This window comes from Falco peregrinus, chromosome 1 (genome assembly GCF_023634155.1).
Source record: "Falco peregrinus isolate bFalPer1 chromosome 1, bFalPer1.pri, whole genome shotgun sequence".
Classification (NCBI taxonomy): Eukaryota; Metazoa; Chordata; class Aves; order Falconiformes; family Falconidae; genus Falco; species Falco peregrinus.
In genome coordinates, this window is record NC_073721.1 from 81351427 (window position 1) to 81372541 (window position 21115).

The following is a 21115-nucleotide window of genomic DNA, read 5'->3' on the forward strand; positions in this document are numbered from 1 at the left end:
CCCCTGCCAGTTCACCGTAGGAGCCTTGCCTGGAAGCTTTCTGCATTGTTTATTAGGTCTGGCTAGAGACAGGCAGTAGACGACAGAAACCATGAGGTGTCAGAACAAGTGCAGATCCCCTCAGTTGGTGGGACCGTGAGGGGAGTGAGTGAGGACCAGCAACAGTTCTCACTCCTGGCCACTTCTATCTGGGAGCCCTAGCTGATGGCCGTCCCTTTTCTTGTAGTCTATGGCAAAGGTGATGATTAGTTTCTACAGTAAAGATAAGAGTACCAGTGGTGCTGGCGATATTATGGGGCTGCTGTCGGTAAGTAAATTCCAGCAAGATCTTTCAGTCCTAGCCCATGTGCCTGGGAGCCCTTGCTGGAGGTTTTCGCCTTTTGGATCTGGGCTCTAGCTGGAGTGAAGAAGGATGAGGGAGATCATCAGGTGTCAGAACAAGCACCGAGTAGCACTGCTGTTGGTGCTGTGGATGAGCTGCAGAGGGCAGCTGAGGCCTGGCAACAGCTTTCAGTCCTGGCCACTTCTGTGTGGGAGCCCTACCTGTCCTGGCTGTTTTCTTGCTGGGCTATGAGGTGTTCAGAGCAAAGACAAGAGACCCTGTTTGGATGAAGCTGTAAACTGCCGAGAAAAGGTGAGTGCCGGTAACACTAGCCCTTGCTGGTCCTGTGGGGGAGCCTTACCTGGAAGTTTTCTCTGTTAATTATTAGACCTGCCAAAAGGGAGGTAGTAGATGATGGAAATCATTAGGTGTCAGAACAAGCACAGATCCCCCATGTAGATGGGATTGTAAATAGGCTGGCAAGGGAAGGTTAGTGCCAGCAACACAGTACTTGTATCTTCTGTGTAGGAAGATGGGAGATTTTCTTTTTTGAATTTGGGTTCTGGCAAGGTTGAAGGAGTATGGTTAGGGTTCAGGTGGGAGTTAGAAGTGTGGGTTAGGGATAGGGCCCTAGTGATTTTGGTTTATTTTTAGGATTAAGGTTAGGTTTAGGGTTAGGGCCTATAAGGTTTAGTGTTAGGGTGACATTTAGGCTTATGGTAAAGGTGAAAGCCATTAGTGTAAGTTTTATGGCCATTAGGGTTAGGTCTGTTAGGGCGCATTAGCATTTGTGTTAAGGCATGCTAATATTAGGTTAGTATTAGGGCCTGTTAAGTCTAGGGTTACAGTAAAGTTAGGGTTAGGGCCTACTAGGATTAGGGGAGAGTAAAGATCTGTTGTTAGGGTTTTTTATTCCTCTTCCTCCAACACAGCGCTGATGGGCCAGATTTAATCCATGCATCTACATGCAAAAGTATTTATTGTAGTAGGAAAATCTTTCCACTTTGTAAAAAGGGAGCCTAGAGAAACTCCTGTTAGAGCAAAGCAGTAGGTGACAGAGTCTTCTAATTGTTAATTGACTACTTTAAAATGGTTTGATTTTAAAACCATCAAAAAAGCTCATGGATTTTGCGCATTATTTTGAGTTGGCTTGTTGAGTTCTTAAGTGTGGGTCAAATGACCTAATTTTAATCTCTCTTCTGTGAAATTTATTTCCACATCTATATAGAAATATCAAAAGGATAATGAATGGGTACGTTATAGTACCCATAATGCTTGAGAACAGAAACCCCAGGTTATTTGTTAAATTAACTCCTGTTTGTTCAAGAATTAACTGTTATTAAAGATCAACAATAGAGGCTTCACGTAACAGTGTTTAAGTGATTAAAATTAAAGGATAAGCAAAAAATGTTATATTGATACTCGTTACATTTTTAAACATACAAAATACCAAGAATTATCTTAGCCTTAGAATTTTTTTTCATCAGTGATATTGTTAGAGCTATAGAAATATGGAGATACAAGCAATTGTGGACTTGGACCTGCTTGTGACAGCCATTGCGGAGTCTTGTCTTGTGCTTGTACTATTGCTGTTTAAGCATCACTTGCCTATAAATTATCTTTTCAGAGGTGGTGTGGAGAGAGCATTCTTGTGCTATGGGCAAAAAAGTGTAACTGCTGGGGAAAAAAAATCCAGCCAGTGGTATAGCCTTTCACTTAACTACTTAAAGATTGAGCTCCTGCACTTTACAGTTCTTCACAGGAGCCTTGCTGGAGTAAAATTTAAATATGCTAAATGGCATGTGAGGATTTATGTCTTAGAAAAAAAATGTTTTGAGAAATTGCATGTGAAAATGTTTTTCTACCTATAAAACCTAATAGGGATTATATAAATTTTATCTCCTGTCATAGCATGTAAAGATCTTGCAAGTTGAAAGAAGAGATATTTACAAGTTAAATAGTAGAGGCATCTCTGAAAACGTTATGAGCCTGCACAATTCTGGGGTTTTGGTAAAGAACCGAGCTTTGCCCAGCACACAGCTGTTCTAGCTCAACTGTAGCCTCTGCTGGACTACCGCAGTGGTGCAGATCAGCTGATTTTGAAATAGCTGTCAAGAATGTGAAAAGATGAACTGTACTTCTGAGCACAAGTGCTCCCACTGGAATGCCAAAGTAAATCGAGAATAAAATTCTCTGCATCCTTTTAATATAAGGAATATTCAGTAAAATGCAAAACAACCCAAAATATGATTATTCTTCATACCTGATGCCTTGCTGGCTATCACACTCTGCCTTGCTCACACATATAGCCCAGGAAATGTACTTTCTGTGTTGAAGAAAGTAATAGAAGTAAAAAACTTGGTGTTTTTTTATGGATGTGGATGGAAATACCTTCTTCACAATTCTGGAGATGCAGAGGAATCTGTAGATGCTCAGTGTTAGAAGGCATGATGTGGAAGCTGGCATGTACTACTTAGACTTTGAGTGCTCTTGTGTTTCTGCTTTTGTATGGATAAGAGAATAATTGATTGCATCAGGACCCTGTGTAAGCATCTTCTGACAAAAAACACATTGGCTGTGGAGTGTGGAAGTTGTAATTACTGTTGAGTTTCAAGAGCAAGAAGAGGTTATTTGTACTAGGTGGGTGGTAGGGAGAGTTGGCTGAGTTTAGTCCTGGAGACATTCAGTGCCAGCAATACAGGACCACTGGAAGTAAAATTACCCTGCTGAGAAACAGTATAGGCAATCTTCATTTTCTTCTTCTTCCTTCTATGCAAATACTTGTGCAGATGTCAAAATAATTTGCAAAAAATCAAGATACAGATGAGCATGATACTTGTCACTCCTCTCCTTATTGGATATCTCATACAGCATGAAGGGTTTGTTAGTAGGTGAGGAGCACTGAGACAGGTGTTTCTGTGGAGTGGTGGCGGTGATGAGGAGCACCTGGTCTGCACTAGCCCTGAGCTACTGCTGCTCAGTTGGATTGTGCAAGGAGAAAATTAAGATGGGGGATTAAATTTTGTCCCAGTGAAAACTGTTCTGCATGGCATACCTGTCACAGGGATGTCTTCTGTACTTTTGTTCTTGGCACGAAGGAACAGCCAATTATAATATGGCTCTTCTCCCTGTTGGTGCAGTGGCACAAGCTGTGGCTGCCAGGCCCTGGGGAGCCACTGGAGCCCTTAGCCCTGCAGTGCCCTACCAGCAACATTGGCATTGGCACAATCTTACATCCTCCTCCTTGTACGTCTTACAGCACTGCTAACGCAGAGGGTGCGCACTAACCCCAGGATTCTGCGTGAGGAGGCAGTTGCATACACATGCTTCAGAGCCCACATGGCTTGTGAATAATGTGATCCTTTAGTGCAGCTTTTCTCTTTACATCAAGCCATTATACACAAAAGAAAAATGCCAGAAGATGGGCTGTTGAAACATTTTTGTGTTTGGGTCATAGATAGCTGTTCATAAATGTGCAGAGGTGTCTGGGGCACCTCTGGTACAGGTTAGAAAAATATGAGTAGAAAAAAAAGCCATGTGTCTTGCTTATTAAATTTTTCATTCATGTTGTTAACAAATTGCAGTTAAAGGAAACTATACAAGCCCAGAAGTAGGTATTTTAGTCATTCACATTTTAAAAGCATATTTACAGTAAATCTGCATAACTGCATTAGGGCCTTGTGGTTGATGGATTGTCATGGTGGAAGATGGGTTGAAAGGAGTGCCAGCTCTGTGGGTTTTGTCCATGATGCTGATGGCTGTGCAGCATCAGGTTAGGACACACAAGGTGATTCCTCCAAATTTTCAAGGTTTTGAAAGTACTACTTTAATTAGCAGCCCAAACAGAATATGTTTGTACCACAACTGTGCATTTTAGGTAGTAAAATTTATTTTGAATGTGCTCATTGCTTAATTCTATTTATTGCAACAGACTGAGAAACATTTTTCTGTGGTGTTCAGTACCCTTGTTTTGGCTGTGCCTATTGGTTTTTCTTTTAGCAAAGTAATTGTTTCATTATGAAATAGGCAGCTGCAATAAAATTAGAGCACTTTTCACAGTACACCTTTTATACTGTATTCATATCCTCAGGGGGGTTACCTCTCGGGAAGAATGTGTGTAGCTGTTATGCAGATAAAAACAAATGGTTGGAAAAATGAGTAAGAGGAGGATATCCAAACAGATACGCATAATTTTTGGAAGAAATATCAGTGATAGACATCACTGATCTGAATTTTGCAATGTTTGGTTGGTAGAGATGAAGCTGGGACATGATCTAGGTTGTAAAGTCAGTAACAGCCCTCCTGTATCCCAGCCATTGCCTGTTAACCCTCGGTGGTGTGGTACCAACCTAAAATAGTATTGCTGCAGCAGCACTTGATTTGATAATCCCAGTTCTTAAACCAAATGCTTTCTTTAAAACAAATCGGTATTGCAGACACTGCCATAGTTTTCTGATTTACAAGAATGAGACTTTTAAGGCTAAGGAGCAAAGGAACTTGACAATTGAACTGAGGTTACATGCAATAACATGCTGCAGAGCAATCTGTTGGAAAGCAAGACCAGAGCCCTATCAACACTCCCTGAATGCTAGTTGTAGTAGGCTTAAAATGGTTGATGGATTTATAATTGTTGCTTACATTCATTACGAGGGAAAAACAATGCCCGTAAGAACTACCAAACAGCTATGATACTTTCAAAGACCACAACTGAACTTTCATATACCACCTTTCATTCTAACCGATCTACTGTAAGTTGATGTATGGAGCAGCTGAGAGCAGTTAGTGCACATTCATTTTTATTGGTATAGGTACAACTGTATGTATAGGCTGCTTGAAGAATTAAACCTATGTTTGTACAGATGTGGACAAATGCTCTATAGAAACCTCTCCACAAATAGCCATTTGCAATTCAAAAGTAGTAACTTCAGCAAATGCTTGTAATCTTTCCAGAATGGCTTCTTCTAAATGCAAAAGTGACTTGAATACACCTTTGTGAAGGTTAATAGAAAGAAAATTCAAACTTTCATGGATGAGAATTTGTATAAAGTGAACTTGGATTTCACAGAAGTGACTGTTTTCCCTCAAAATTCTTTATAATAAAAGTTATATTCATTCTGCTAAATACCAGAATTTATATTGTGTGATGAATTGTAACTCAGCAATATTACAGAAGGAACAGTACAGTGAACTCTTTTTAGGTTCAAAAATCCAAATACACCAAGTATATATGGATTAATATATTTGCATGGATGGAGTTAGTAGGCAAAGGAGGTAGCTGCTTGATAAATAATTCAGAATAGAGCTTTATTTCTTTGTTAACTATATTGATGGGACATATTAAATGCAGACAAATAGACAGGGCCGAACTATTCATTTTGGACAACATACTGATTTCTAGCATATCTGAGAAATTCAGTGGCTTAGGGTACGATGGATGAGAAAAGTGATTTCCTTATGAAATGAAAAAAACTCTTCCGTGTTCTTCTGAAGTATGGGCACCTAACTGGGAAATGTCCCTAAACAATCTCTTTTTAATGGTAGTGAAACGGGCAGGAAATTAATCATTCTCAGTGGACAAACTGGTTGAGACAGAGATGCAGGGAATTTTTAAGTATTAAAATTATCCTAGTATCTTGAGCAGCAGTAAGGATATTCCTAAAAGTGTACTAGGAGATAGTGCTTGGCAGAAAGCACAAAGGGGAAGATGACTCCAAAATTCAAGTGCTGTTTTTGTTACTCTAGTCTGTCTCTTGAAGCAGACTACAATGAATTTATCCAGACTGGCAGAGGGGAGAGAGGGAGCAGAAAATGTTCCCTCAAATGTTCATTGCACCTGGATAATTCAGGCTGTGGCATGTTTTGTGCTGAGAAGGAAGCATGGGGCGGTTCATTATCTTGGTTTTCTGCCATCCGTGGGCATTCTTTCCAAACTTGTACACCAGCCTTCTGTCCACTCTTTCAAAAATGTCAGTTTTATAATTGTAACTGCAGGGTGGGGGAAAAAAAAAAAAAAGAAACCTTGTAGAAAGTAGTAGTACCAGTCACAGTAGGAGGGGTCCTTCAGGTGGACTTCATGGCAGCAGCAGAGTGCAGAAGTCAGTGTCCTTTAAAGTCAGAGAGCTCCTCTTTCTGTTAAAGCTCTTTAAAGTCACAAGAGCAATTTAAACTCTCCCAGGTGCTTTGGAGTATGCCTTCCACTGTTTGAGAGATAAAAGAATTATAAATAAATGGGGTCTTTGGTTGGTTGTATTTTTTCCTTAAGATTACCACAGTTCAGAAGAGATCAGCAGTGTTACTGCTACAAGGGCCATTTTGTGTGTGTGTGTCATTTGGCAAACACAGTCTAAAATTCTCAGCTGAGGTAGTGAGACAGCTTTGTTGTCATCAGTAGAGTTATAACTGTACCACTTTACATTTAGTCCCATGCTATTGTTTAGAAGCGGAGACTGGGTGCTATCTCACGACTATAGGAAAAAAGATGAAGAAAATAACCAGTCACCCTAACACCACCACCACCACAGCCCCCGCCCCGAGTTTTCAGGATAGTTATGAAAAATGGATGCTGAAGTAGAAGTCAGCTGAAATGAGGTATCCTGCTTTCTGTTACCTCACCAGAGAGCACTGCTCAATTTTTCATATTTCATTCTGTCATTTTTCTTCCTCTGTCCCCACGTCTTTGCTAGAGCTTCTGATTTAACAACCCCCAAAAATGCCTTGTCCCCTGTTTTCCCATTCCAGGATGCCACTGTTTTCTTCAAGAGAAAGGAGCAGAGTTCTTACAAATTTCCACAAATGAAAATTCTACAGATCTTGAACAGGAAGAAAACAGCTATTTAGAGCATGTTTTCTTACTCATGCCAAAGTACTAAGGCATAACTGTATTTACAATGCATCTTGTTAATGGGTTGTTAAGCTCACAAATCAATTCTACTTATCTCAGTTTAACGTCCAGAATTTTAGTGCATTGCCTTGCTGTAACTGGCTTCAGATTACTTGCTTCAGAAAAAAATAAATCAGGGTGATGCAAAACACCTATGATGCTAGAATCTGTTTTTTACTCCAGAAACTAGTGAATTTTACTGTCTTGCAACGTTTATGTCATTGATAGCTTCTGTTCCACTGATCATCAATGATCACCAAGGCCTTATGCTTTCAGTTATGAAGGTTTCATGGCATATTCGGAGTCTACTGCTGGCCCAATAGAGCATGAGCTAGAATTGGTAAAACAGTATTCTGGAATATATATTTTTATGACTTTATTTTCACTGGTGTCTTTCATGTCAATGAATTTGTTCAGTATTCTTTTATTGGCTGAAGGGTTTGACAAAAGGAGTAGCTCACATTGCCTAAATCCTAATGTGGAATGCAGGTAAATCTAGCCAGAAGTGCTAATACCCCAGAGCTCATTGAGAGTTACTAGATTATTAGAGCTGGTTGATAGCCAAATCTGAGTGATTACAGAATATTCTGTTTGGGCTTAGGCAGTCAGACACCTGATATTTTGCTAGATTTACCCATTTGCCTCCTCAGTGGATAAATAGCAAGCTCAGCTGTGTTTAGGATGAATAGGATCTGTATTGCTGACTGCATGTTAGTCCACCACCACCTCCTGCAAAAATTTAAAGTATTCTCGTGGAAATGAACCTGTACTTCTGCCCTTTTGAAATCTGTGGCCAAAAGAACAGCTTTGTTCTGCTCAGTGGCTGGCTTGCAGCCTCAGTGAATATACAAAGGCTCCTGGGATCCTGCTTCCCTTCAAAATACCAATTCAGAAATGTTGGGATCTCTGCTAATCTTTACTTCTCTGCATACTCCAGGTATTTCAGGAAAAGCATTAGACAAAAATTGCCTGGATTTTTTTCATTTTTACAAATGGCTTGAACTGCTCTATACTGCTAATCTTTGAAAAGTATGTTTCCTATTGAATGGAGCTCATTATGTACAAACAAGTTTACTTACAGTTCTTGTTGGCTGGCTTAGTTTCTTCTGCTTGAGTAAGAAAGGAAATGCCTAAAAGGGAAAAAGATAACTCAGTGTTCAGTACTTTTCTTCATAATTTCTGAACTGAAATTGAGAGCCAAGTCCTGGCCTTTTGCATCATTGCTAGTGAATATAGCTCAGCATAGGCATTGTAGAAAATGCAGACTGTACAAGTATGAATTGATTTTTCAATTTATCTGCTGCAAAAATGATTTCATGTGTACTGTTTCCTTTCTCTCTGGTCCCTTTGCACTTGGTTTCTGCTGCCATTTGTATCATAGCTTCTCACCATTTCTTTACACTTGTATTAGTCCTTTCTCATTCAGCCTCTTGTCCCTTTAAAACTACTCCTGCCGTTTTCCCTCCCTCCTCCTCTTAACTAAAAATAATCTCTGTTTGAACTCAGATTTTCACAGGGCTGGACCTTGTCTGTATTAGTAGGACAGTGTCACCATTTAAAGGAGTCATTACATTTACAACTCATAAATAAATGCATCGCACATACAAATCTGCATTCAAGGAACTTAATTCATGTTGTAAGTCCAGCATGCAAAATTGGAAAAAGCTAGAATTAAGTCTGCTTGTGTGGCCATAGTTTGGTCCATCACTTAAGTATGTTGTGGCAAACTCTTACAGTTTTGGACCATATACTGCCTTTCCTCACAGGCCTTGTGCAGTTCGTTATAGGTGAATATGCATGATCTGTTGTATTTCAGTTACTGTCAAGTGTTCAGTCTGTGAACTGACTAGAAAAAGTTAATTTTCTTAATAAACTTTTCTTCCCATCTCTGTATTCTTTAATTCCCTTAATAATATCTTTGTCTTCTGCATTCGATAATTTTCTTCTGAATGGCCTGTCTGACATGATACATGAACACTGGGTGGAAGACAGAGATGGTTGTCAGTCCCACAGGAGAGCTGTGCCATCCTAAAACAGAGTTGTTTTGTTCTTCTGGCAGCCTCTAAGTCTTGCTGATCTCTACCAGTCTTACACATCTATTGACAACAGTCTCAATCACTGCACAACCCTATAACAATTTGAAAAGGCATATACATATTTTCTTATGCACTGCCTTGTCACTGGTCTTCCCAGTCTCTCAGTGCTCCTGTTCCTTTCAGCTTCAGCCTGCCCCATCATGTTTGCCATGTACCTAGATCACCCTGCAATGCTGCCTTCTCCCTTTCTGGTCCCTGTGTGTCACTGGCCGCTCTGCCCACTGGGCAGCTGAGAGGTGGGTAATGGACCAGTAAGGGACGGTTAAATTCTTAACATGTTGTGACACAGCAGCTGCTCACCATCAGGAGCCACTGGCAGTGTCAGCTCCCATGGGACCCTCAGGACTTGCATGCCTAAGCCCTTCATCGTTTTCCAGCAGCCCTATGGCTCCAGTTTGGTGAAATACTCCTCTAAGCCAGGGAAGGGTTAAGCTATTGAGGGCTTCAAGCAACTAAAATGCTCCTCAGTTTCTCATTGCTAGGGCATAGGGAAATTAACTTCTGAATTTCCCTGCTTAGTGGAAACTCTTTTGTTCATACCATAACAAAGGACACCGGTAGAATTACCCTATCTTGGTATAGACACTATTTAATCTTTGGGAACTAGTGAATATAGAGAAAGGGTGTCTGCAACACAGATTTAACTTCTATTTCACTTAAAAAAACCTGTCAATAACTTAGTTTTTGAACCTAGATTAATGTAAGCAGTAACAAATCTTCCAAGACAAGGTGAAAATAGTAAATTACAAGTGTTTCCATTGAAGAGCATCATGAAAAATGCTACTAATGAGGTGGATTATCAGTGCATACTGCACTGATAATAACCCCATCAAAAAAAAAATTGCCTACTTTTTAAGAAGCAGAGCAACCTTCACTATTTTGAATTACAAGAATTACAATATTTATATGTCTTTCTATATCCAGGATGTAAACCTCCTTCAGATTTTATGCTGGCTGACTAGTTTCAGTAGAAAGACCAAGGACAGACCAGTGCTGGGGTCTCTTTGGAGATCTGACTGGCTTACAGAGACGAGCCTGGTCTGCGTGTAATTGTGAGGTCCAAAGTTGCATTGGGCTTTTCTTCTGCCTGACATATTTCTGTGTACTCCTCATATCTAAATGGCCTCTATGGTTTGCCTTTCTTCAGTACTTGAGGTGTGTATCCCATATTTTCTGTTATCATGAAACACACAAAAATGCAATGCCTTTTATTTTGTGTTTGATATCTGGAACACTAACTGTGCATCCTGATGTTCTGTGAGATGAAATACTAGTATCTGCCTTAAATGCCTGCAGCATGTAGGAGCTCTTCCTGAGTCATGTTGCACAGCTGTAAGCTCTTGATATTAAAGTGGGGAAAGGAAATGCAGTTGGCATCTAGTTTGCACTGCTCACAGCAAAACTTCAACCATTCACAGATGTTGTGCTTACTCCGGTATTCTGGGTGGATGGATGTCCAAAAAGAATAAGAATCTGCCAACATATTTGATAAGGAAGAGGAACATGGCAATGTAAAAGTCATAGTGTGCTTCATTTTAATAAGTGTATTTCAAACAAAACTAATCCCTCTTCCTCCTTCGGTGACAACTGCAGTCTTCCTTCCTTATTCCTCTAGAACACATCAAGCCCTGCCTTTTGCATTTTTCTGTCTCCTGTTGTCACAGCCTTTTGTATTTCAAATATTCGTACTAATTGTGTGAGACATTTCAAGAGAAAGTGCTTACGTGTGAAAAAAAAAAGAAAGAAAATGCCCCTCTTAAAATGGCAATTCAAAGCAATTAAAAAAGATTAGAGTACAGAATTTGTGAGAACTCTGCAATAAAAAGGAGTGATGCATTCCTAGACTGAAATAACTTTGGGTCTTAGATGTGAAAGTACTCTCATTCAAAGACACCGAGCTACACTCTGTGGCGGATGGGTAAATACCATCTATTTATTATTATTTTCTTTACAATTCCAGCAAGTTCTTTCATCTAAAATAATCTTGTTAATGTTGTTGTAGAGAATATAGTGGGTTTTTTAGATCAGAAACTGAAAAATATGTTACTGTTGACACACTTACCACTGGAGAAGCATTTAACAGATAAAAGGAAGAGTGAAAGAGCTTCCAAGTAAACCTGCAAGGCTATTGTAACCTAAAACTACTTTGCCAGTTAAATGCCCAATTTTTTAACAGGCTTCTCTTCTCAGCAATGCAGTTACCAGCAGAATCTGTAGAAATATATATCTGTATTTGCAATAAACATTTTTTTCCCTACAATAGCATATTTTAACTATTACTGATGTGAAATGTAGTCCTGCTATGATAAACCTGTTTGCTGCAGCTAACAAGCATAATTTGTGAATCACACACTTTTTCTTTAGAATCAAACACAGGCTTCTATTACTGAAGCTGATTGGGTTTGTATTGATGGGTGCACTCTTCAAAAAGCTCTGCTTTTTCTTTCTCTGTCCCAGACAGCTACATGCATGGGAAGGTCTAATCTTGCAGTCTTCTGTTGGATGTCTGTGCATATGCAGATGGCTTTTCTGGGTGATTGGAAGAATTCTAAGTAATGGCAAGGATACGTCCTTTCTGTATCCGTTCAGATAACGCTTAGGGAAAATAGAATTCAAGTCTACATCTTGGAATCATTATTTCATTCATTACTCAAGTTACTTGTATTATGTTAAACTTTTTAAGGTTAACTAGTAATTTCTCTCAGGTGCGATTCTTAGGCAGTTATAGGTATCCCAGCCTTGACACATTATTGCTTTAGGAGCTTTAAAGATTTTAAACTGGAATATGTTATCTGTAATACTTAGCATATCACTGGAGTGGCACAGTTACAGAACAGTAAATAGCGACAGAAAGGCAATCAAACATATGAATGAGAGTAGTGTAAAGAAATCATAAAAGGTTTAGTTTATTTTCACGTTTTACAACATCTTGCACTTATATTTCACAGTTTCTTAGTCCAGTCATCCATTATCTATTATTTCATTTTCAAATGAATCCTGAATATTTGATTTTAGGCATTGCTTATATAAAATTGTTAATCAAAATGGGTTATGCTAACACTGCAAGCCAAGTGAATTGTGTCTGTTATTTGTCTAGACAGCCAGTTCAGGGTGCAAAATGACGCAAATAGGCTGCATGAGTTTCCGTAGTAAAATTAACCCAAAGGGTTCAAAATTTGTGACAGGATCACTGAAATGTGGACCTTGCATCCTACATGGCTTCGTGTAAAGTAGTTAATACTTCTAATTATAAGTCATAAAAGTTTACAGAGGAATTTGTGGTTGCTTTCATGAATCTTTCCCATGCTATAAATATCTTCATATGTATGCACATACAGAATTAATGTCATACTGAATACTGTGTTTTAAACTCTGAGATGTTACTGTGAGATCCTAGCAAAGTGAAGAGGTGGGCAGAAGTACTGGGTCTGACTTTTGGGACCCATAGCTTGAGGATATTTCAATCTCAGATTTTATTTACTTCCTTATTTAAAAGGAAAATCAGATGAGTTTGACATTGGATCGGCTTTCTGAGCCCTGCAGACTGCACGCACCTGGCTATTTCAGAGTCTGAAGGCTTCCTTCAGGAAGAATGGGAGTGCTGGGAGCACCAGGCTCACAAGGCTTCTGCCAGGAAAAAAAAAATCTTTAAAATTAGGCTTGAGCTCTACAGGAATCCCAACTTCAGAGGCTGCTCAAGAAAAGCAGAAAGCTGAACCGATCCCTTTGTGAACCAGGCTTTTTCTTATTTTTTAATCCTCTGCCAACAGCCTTCAGCCACCCTTTGGAAAACTGGAGCATCACCATCCTCAGCTAGACTGGCAGAGGGGCCTCCCTGTGGGGCTGGGTGTGATTTAGCCCTGTGTTACTGCAGCAAGCCAGCCCAGACCCTTTCATGTATCTGTGTGCAATACATAGCCGAGTGCAAAGGTCATAGCTTTGTTTTTCTATCTACAAGACTGTTGGATTGCTCTTTATTTTTTTTTCTATCTTAAGGCAACATGAAAGAAAAGCAGTACTATTTATTACACCATTTCATAAGTACAGTGAACAATCTTGAAATATTTTGGCCATTGGCCTTGAAACTTTGACTTGATTGTGATAAATATCAGCTTTGCTGACAATTATTTGTAGTGTCATATAAATGGTACAGCATGTTTCTTTCATGGAACAGCACTCATCTGGTCCAGCTTCCTTGTTTGCTTTGGCTTTGAAAAGGCTAATTTTTTTGTGGGTTTAGGGTTTTTTTTAGAGTATTTCAGGTCCCCCTGAAGCACTGTTGTGTATGGTGAGCATCTAAAAGGTGCTGACACCAAAATTTCGCCTTTGTGTGTGTTCACAATTTTTATTTCTCATATCAGAGTTAAGCATTTAGGGAGCTTTCCCATCTTCTAAATGATGGACGTGCCCAAGGTATTATGCCACTGTGGAAGAAAAGATCTGCCAAAGACAAAGGCTCTATGGAAGATTCAGGTTTTCTTTTAGAGAAAAAGAAAGGGGCAGGTAGAATTTCGTATCACCATACAAAAATATAAGGGTAAAAGCTATGCAGTAAGATAAGGTGGGGGCAGGTAGATACCCCAGTGGCAGGAACATGCCAGAATTGTGCCTAAAACTACAGCCTGAAGGCGGCGGAGGAGGACGACAGCTGGAAGGATGATGGTGGGTAGCTGAGAGCAGAGAAGAAAGCACAGTATTCAGACCTTGCCCTTTCCACCATTTTAAGGTGATTTCCACTGCTTGTTCAACTACATAGATGACCTTATTGTACTTCCCCTTGAGCCTGGGTGTTTAAACCCTTTTGTGCTGGGTAGTGTCCAGCCCTCAGGGAATGGCATTTGTTGACATTATCTTCCCAGACTGCACAGGTTGTTTCAATCAGTAGACTTGATTCATGTCCCCTAGCTAAGGTGACACTGCTGAAATAAGTCTCCTGCCTTGCGGGGGACGTGGTTTTTATCAGTGGTGACAAGCAAAGCTATGGAAGGCAGTAAGTATCAAGTAGGTTCAGGAATGCAGGCCAAATAAAAGGCAGCTGTCCAGAATTTCCTGGGATGCACTGATTTCTGCATGGCATGTGCAGGCAAGCTAATACGGTATGTGTGCTTACAGTGGGGGAATACTGCTATCAGCCATACCAAAACTGGAGGATCTGTTTATTTGTAGCCCAGGTTTAATATAGGGGAGGCAGATCATTCCTGTATAATTAGGCCCAGATTTTTGTCAGCTGGAAAAGATATATTTCATTTAGGCATAATGTTTTAATTTTTGGAGCTAGAATTTTTGTGTATTTTCTGTACTGCTTTTCCTTTTTCACCCACTGCTGGAAAACAAAGAGAAGAAATTAAACTGATACAATATTTTTTGTGTCACAGATTGTAACTTCCTCCACTTTGTATGTAAAAAAAAAAAAAAGATGCCCCCAAATATAAATCCTGATATATTCTGATTGCCAGAAAATAAAAACATTAAAATGAGCAATGTGGGAACTGTAAAGGGAAACCCCATAGGAACATAGGCATGGTGCACTGTTCCAGGCTGAAGTCTGATTGGATTTGCTGGAACAATTGCACATTTTTTGAAAAAATATTGTAGAAAATTACTTTGGCCTTATACATAAAAATACTAGTGCTCTTTCTAGCACAAGAGCTGAGCCCAGTGATAGCCTGTAAATCAGTGGTCTTAATCTGTTTCTTTCTAGGCAGGCTTGCCATCCCTTTTTCATTTGTTGAACCTTGAGCTTCTACTTTGTTTCTAGGAAGTACAAAACTGGTTTTTCAAAAGCTATAGCCATCACAACCCTTGAGCCTATTACTGTCACCAGGAGAAGGTGTAGGTTGAATGTTACTATGTTGATTTACATTATTCTCTGGCTTCAGAGCAAAGTACTTTTCTGTTCAAGGGTTGCTTGTGCAATGCTAGTGGCACTGCAGTAGTGGTTTTATTTGTGTGTGCTAGAAATATTAAATGTACTCCTCGGCTACTGTGGAAAGGATGGTAAGACAACTCACTGACTGGTTTAAATTTGATTCAGGAGAGAAATTACTGTAATTGTGAAGGACTCCTGGAATACCTAAAATAATCAAAAATTGAGCAATAGAAAACATGTGGAGGACCATGTTTAGTCCTCCAATAGAAAACATTGTCGAGCTACTACCCTGGTCAGAAAAGGCTAATTATTTCCTCAGCTTGGCTTTGCTTTGCAAGAGGCAGTATGACCTGATTGTGGCCCAGAGATGTGAATCTTAAGAACTGAGGGGGCTTTGCACTTAGTTACAACTGGTGTTCGATAACAAAGTTGCTGGGGTATAGATGCTGAACCACGGGTCACCTGGATGAATTCAGGGCTGCACAGGTGTGGGGTTACAGACTTTATACTGTTAATAAGTAACAGACTGCAGTAAAGCTAGAAATTGTCAAAATGCCTCAAACAGGCTGCTTTGGCAAATGCTGATCTGCTGATATCAGAAATTCTTTTGGGATTATTTCAATTTCACTGTTGTGGGTTTTGTGCTTGTGGGTTGGTTTTTTTGTTTGTTTAAAAAAGTGGAAGAAAATTTAATAACCGGAAAATCTATAACAAAAATTAAGGCAAAAGAAGAATTATCTGACTGATCCAAGATTAAGTTTAAATTGAATCACATCAGATATTTAAAAATGCGTATTTAAATTCTAAAACAGAATACTTGTGTGATTTCACATGGAATTTAGAATTGTGTTCTAAGTTGGAATGAAAACTAATATGGAAACAATATGAGTTTTTTAGCAATAAAAATTCAGTTCCTGCAGAGCTTTAAATACAGCCATTTAGTTGAAAGAAGAGATTTGTATTCTGCTTTGTATGTCAAACTTGGCTATACAGAAACAAAACAGTACATCGTCAGTGATCATGGGTTAGTACCATCAGAAGCCATGTAGAAGTTTCTATTTCTTATTATTCAAACTGTGCCTTGGCAGGAATGGTCTTTTCTGTAAGATCAACAGTGTTTGCATGTAAAAGGACAAAAATAGCTTTGGAAGAGAAAAAATGTTGCAGAAACCCATATTTTGCTTAAACATGATAGATGTTGTCTACCTGGACCTTAGTAAAGCATTTGTCACCATCTCCCACAGCTTTCCCTGGAGACACTGGCTGCTCACGGCTTGGGCGGGTGCACTCTGCGCTGGGTTAAAAGCTGCTGGATGGCCGGGCCCAAGGAGTGGTGGTGGATGGAGTTACACCCAGCTGGTGCCCGGTCACAAGTGGTGTTCCCCAGGGCTCAGTGCTGGGGCCAGCTCTGTTTAGTATCTTTATCGACGATCTGGACGAGGGGATCGAGTGCACCCTCAGCCAGTTTGCAGGCGACACCGAGCTGGGGGGAGTGTTGAGCTGCTGGAGGGCAGGCAGGCTCTGCAGGGGCATCCGGGCAGGCTGGACCCGTGGGCCGAGGCCAGTTGTACCAGGTTCAACAAGGCTCAGTGCCGGGTCCCGCACGTGGGTCACAGCAGCCCCACACAGCGCTACAGGCTGGGGGCAGAGCGGCTGGAAAGTGCCTGGGGGAAAAGGGCCTGGGGGTGCTGGCTGACGGCCGGCTGAACGTGGGCCAGCAGTGTGCCCAGGTGGCCAAGAACCCAACAGCATCCTGGCTTGTGTCCAAAGCAGTGTGGCCAGCAGGGCAAGGGGAGTGATTGTCCCCCTGTACTGGGCACTGGTGGGGCTGCACCTCAAACACTGTGTTGAGTTTTGGGCCCCTCACTGCAAGAGGGACATTGAGGTGCTGGAGCGTGTCCAGAGAAGGGCAACAGAGCTGGTGAAGGGTCTGGAGCACAAGCCTTGTGAGGAGCAGCTGAGGGAACTGGGGTTGTTAGTCTGGAGAAGAGAAGACTCAAGGGGGACCTTATCACTCTCTGCAGCTCCCTGACAGTGGGCCGTAGGCAGATGGGGGCAGGTCTCTTCTCCCAGATAACTAGTGACAGGACAAGAGGAAACAGCCTTAAGTTACACCAGGGGAGGTTTAGATTGGATATTAGGAAAACATTTCTTCCCTGAAAGGTTAGTCAAGCATTGAAACAGGCTGCCCAGGGAGGTGGTGGAATCACCATCCCTGGAAGTGTTTAAAAAATGTGTAAATGCAGTGCTTGGCAACATGATTTAGTGGTGGACTTGACAGTCCTGGGTTAATGGTTGGACTTGATGATAGCAAAGGTCTTTTCCAACCTAAATGATTCTATGAGTGGCTTGTGCTAATTTTCCTTTCAGAGCCTGTTGAATCATTCAGCCTGAGTGCAGAGAAGAATATTAGGACTGTTTAGAAGGGGGAAGATTTCTAACAAGTAATACTTAAGCTTCTGAACAGCAACCTGGCCTGAAACCAGGACATTTGGAATTCCTTCAGAGTTGGGATCTCCACATGGGATGTGTGGCCCGGTAAAGCGTAGCATTTCCATATGCACAGTTAGAGGATTGCGTGCTTGATGTTGGCAAATTCTGCCAAGTGGAGAACTGTTGTGTTGTTATGGATGCATTTCTACAGCTGTACCGTTCTCTGGTGGCTTTCTGCAGCTCTAGTTTCATTTATATAGTCACTGCTAGGCATTACAAAGTTGCAAAGCATTTGAGCAACTGTAAATCTCCCAAATTTACACTTCTGTTACGTAGCTGAAGTGCTGTATTTGGGAATATTTTCAGTGATAAATGCTGCATTTCAATCAGATGGGGTGAACAAAAGTAATCAAGAATCTGAGGTCATAGTTGTCCTGCCCCTCTTAATGAACCATGCTGTCCTTTGGAAGTTTCTGCTTGCATTAGCTGTAGCATTTTTTCAGATGAAGGGGAAAGCATCAGATCAACACAAGGCATAACAGAACTAAAGCTGTTACTTCTTACTACTCTTCCTGTGCACTTTTATGTTGCATGGCTGGTGATATGCCTGAAAAGGTCAGTAAGACGAGGAAATAGAATGCATATAATAGAAGGCTTAAGGAGCAGTTTCGGAATCCATAGCCTGTTTGTTGCATGAATAGTCTTGAATGAATTAAATTCAGATCACTCCTGAGTTTTGAACATTGTACTTTTTTTTCTATTGGTGTCTATCTACATACCTTTTTGATGATCACAGGCAGTATAGTAATATTTGGTTGTCCCAAATAACCCTGTCAAAGACATCAGGGGCTCACAAACCATTTTGTTTGACAGAGACATGCTCTCAGTTACTGACTCTAGCATCATCTTAAAATATTAACACATTAGTTGAAGATCAAATGATAGTACTAAGGACCAAAGTCATAACACTTCAGGCATTATTCCCTTACTGTGTATGTACAGATCTATGAGGGACCATTGCCCACCATTGCCTAAACCTCAGCAGAAGCTAATGATGGTCTTCTGAAACTACAGTGAAGGAATCAAGAAATTCAGAAACAATGTGGGTGATGAATATAGAATAGGTAGATTTACAGTAAAAATGTTTGTAATGATACGTTCATAGGAATTTGAGAATGCAATTTATGTATGTAAAAATGAATGAGGTATAAGCCATAAAATAATTAGAAACGTGTGCATGAGATTGTGGTTTAATGACATCATTGGTTAAAAATCTTTTGCAAGTCCCCATAGAAATGTATGAGAAAACATCATTCGGGCCATAAGGATACTGACTTTGTAGGACACTGCCACAGATGTCAGCCAGTCCAGAGTGTGGGAAGATTAACAAAGTCTGAGAAAAAAATGTGTTTTCAAAAGAGATTAGAAGTTGAGATATTATGCAGAAAATTGGTTGTACCTTCAGGGAAGAAGGTTCTTGCACCAAAACTGAGATGACTGAAGAATAAAATAGCAGAGAACTAATGTTTCTTTCACTGAAACAAACGAGTGGCCAAGGAAAATATGAACTAAAGTAGTAGGTACAGAAGAAGATAATTTTTGCCCTTCCCTTTCATTTATACATGTATCATATACATATGCATGCATGGATTCATCTGTTCTTTATGACTAAGACTCATAATGCCTGAGTCCCTACACCTGCCGTATGAGATTTAGTAGAAATGGTGATGGCTTAAAAGACTTGAAGGAAGGAATTATGGTTCTTTATGTTCTATTTCATGTCTGCTTTCCTGTTCGAGATAGACTGGAAATGTTCCATGGACTAACTGCTGTGAACACACAAATGGACCTGATTGTGGCTCTTGACTTTCAGACATTGCACAAAACTGCTCGAACTAGTTTTGGCTCTTTTCTTCAGACGTAAGCTGCTTCTGCCTTTCATAACTATTTTTAGCAAAAGACATCTGAGATGGTTAGAAGGGTAATATGATCAACGTGTAGTCAAAATTTTTCCATAAAGCTGTGTATACTGAGGAGATGTGAAGGATTCAGAAGTTTTCATGGATAGGTTGCAGAACTGAAAGAAAACTCTGATCTCAGTCTAAATAAAGAATTGGTGAGATATGGAGCATGGAAACATTTGGAAGGCTCCTGAAATCCTTTGATATGCTGAAATTCATATGTAGGGCAAGGTAATAGTTCACGAACATCACATATATATGTGTAATTGTGCTTTTGGATGTATACCATATATTCAGTGAGCAATACAGAATTTTACAGAATTCATACAAAGTGATCCATGCGAATCCAGTGGTCCTGTCTGAAATATAAGAGGATTACCAGAATTTAAGATTGTGATGGTTCCAGTCTGATTTTTTTATTTCTGAGTGCCCCACAGAGAGGAAGGTTCCCAGTGTCATATCCATGTAGAAAGTCAAAACAGTGACATTTTTATCAGTTCTGAGTTATTGCATAATGTAATCCAAATCAAAATAAGTACAAAATGCACTTATTTAGTTTTTTGTGCAATTGCTTTAATGCTTAATTCCTACTTTAATAAGATGATATTGGCTTACTATGTACAGAATTCTGAAGTTCACAGGGCCAGGTAGAAAGAGATCAACCACTTCTTACTACAATGCAAGTGTGTTGACCCAAGTGTCTTTGAAAAGCAACAAAGTAGAGACCTACTCATGTTTACCATCTAGGTAAAAGAAAATAATTGTTTACCCAAAGGAAAAATTATTTTGGCCCTCTTGAAATCAATGGGAATTCTTCAACAGAAGAATTTCACTGCTCATTAATCACCAAGGGGTGGCAGGACAGAGACATGCAGAGGAGCTGGATAGAAAGTCACAGAAGTACAGGTTGAACTGAGTCGTTGACAACCCAGATCTGTAGTGACAGGACATTGCCAGAGAGGTACCTACATCTGTGCAGTAAATGATGCCAGTTAACAATTCTGAAAAAGGTGGAGACCTTCAGGACATGTGTTGTGACCACGATCTTCCCACCTGTACCCTCTGCAGCCAGCATACTCCTGTTCCTGTAACAGTCACCCCCACAGGGCTACGAGCTGCATGTTGTGAGTATACCCTGGTACTGACTCAGTGGTCAGAAATAAACTGAAAGCGAAATTGCCATTCTGGAGAGAACAGAATATCTCTGCATATCATTGGAGAGACATGTTTTAAGAATGATTGCAAAGATAATCTGTTCAGAGTGTCTCCCCCACTCTCTATATCTGCCTCCCCATATGTAAGATTTCCCACAGATAAATGCCTAGAATGAAATCCCAGTCCTACTCAAGACAGAATTTTCCCATCAAATTCATCAAGGATAGAATTTCACAGTTTATTTGTACTGGCTGTCAGCAGAAATAATTTCTATCTGAGAGTTTCACAAGTTTAAGAGTTACTTCTTACTAGAAATGGAAATTAAAAAGGGTGAGAGGAAGGTGAGTTCACATTTTCTTTACAGTTTCTCTGTTGACATTTTTAGGCTAGTGCTTTTAG

The 21115-nt window shown here is 40.2% G+C and overlaps 1 protein-coding gene across 1 annotated transcript; it reads right to left on the reverse strand.

The window, feature by feature from the left end:
• Positions 1-6085: 6085 nt before the first annotated feature.
• ELF5 (E74 like ETS transcription factor 5) lies at positions 6086-18506 on the reverse strand. Its single transcript, XM_055811267.1, is given in 7 exon segments — positions 6086-6307; positions 6935-7026; positions 7028-7123; positions 7578-7633; positions 8282-8332; positions 10538-10771; positions 18380-18506. Coding segments are annotated over 7 exon segments (825 nt in total). The 3' UTR covers positions 6086-6138.
• Positions 18507-21115: the final 2609 nt, after the last annotated feature.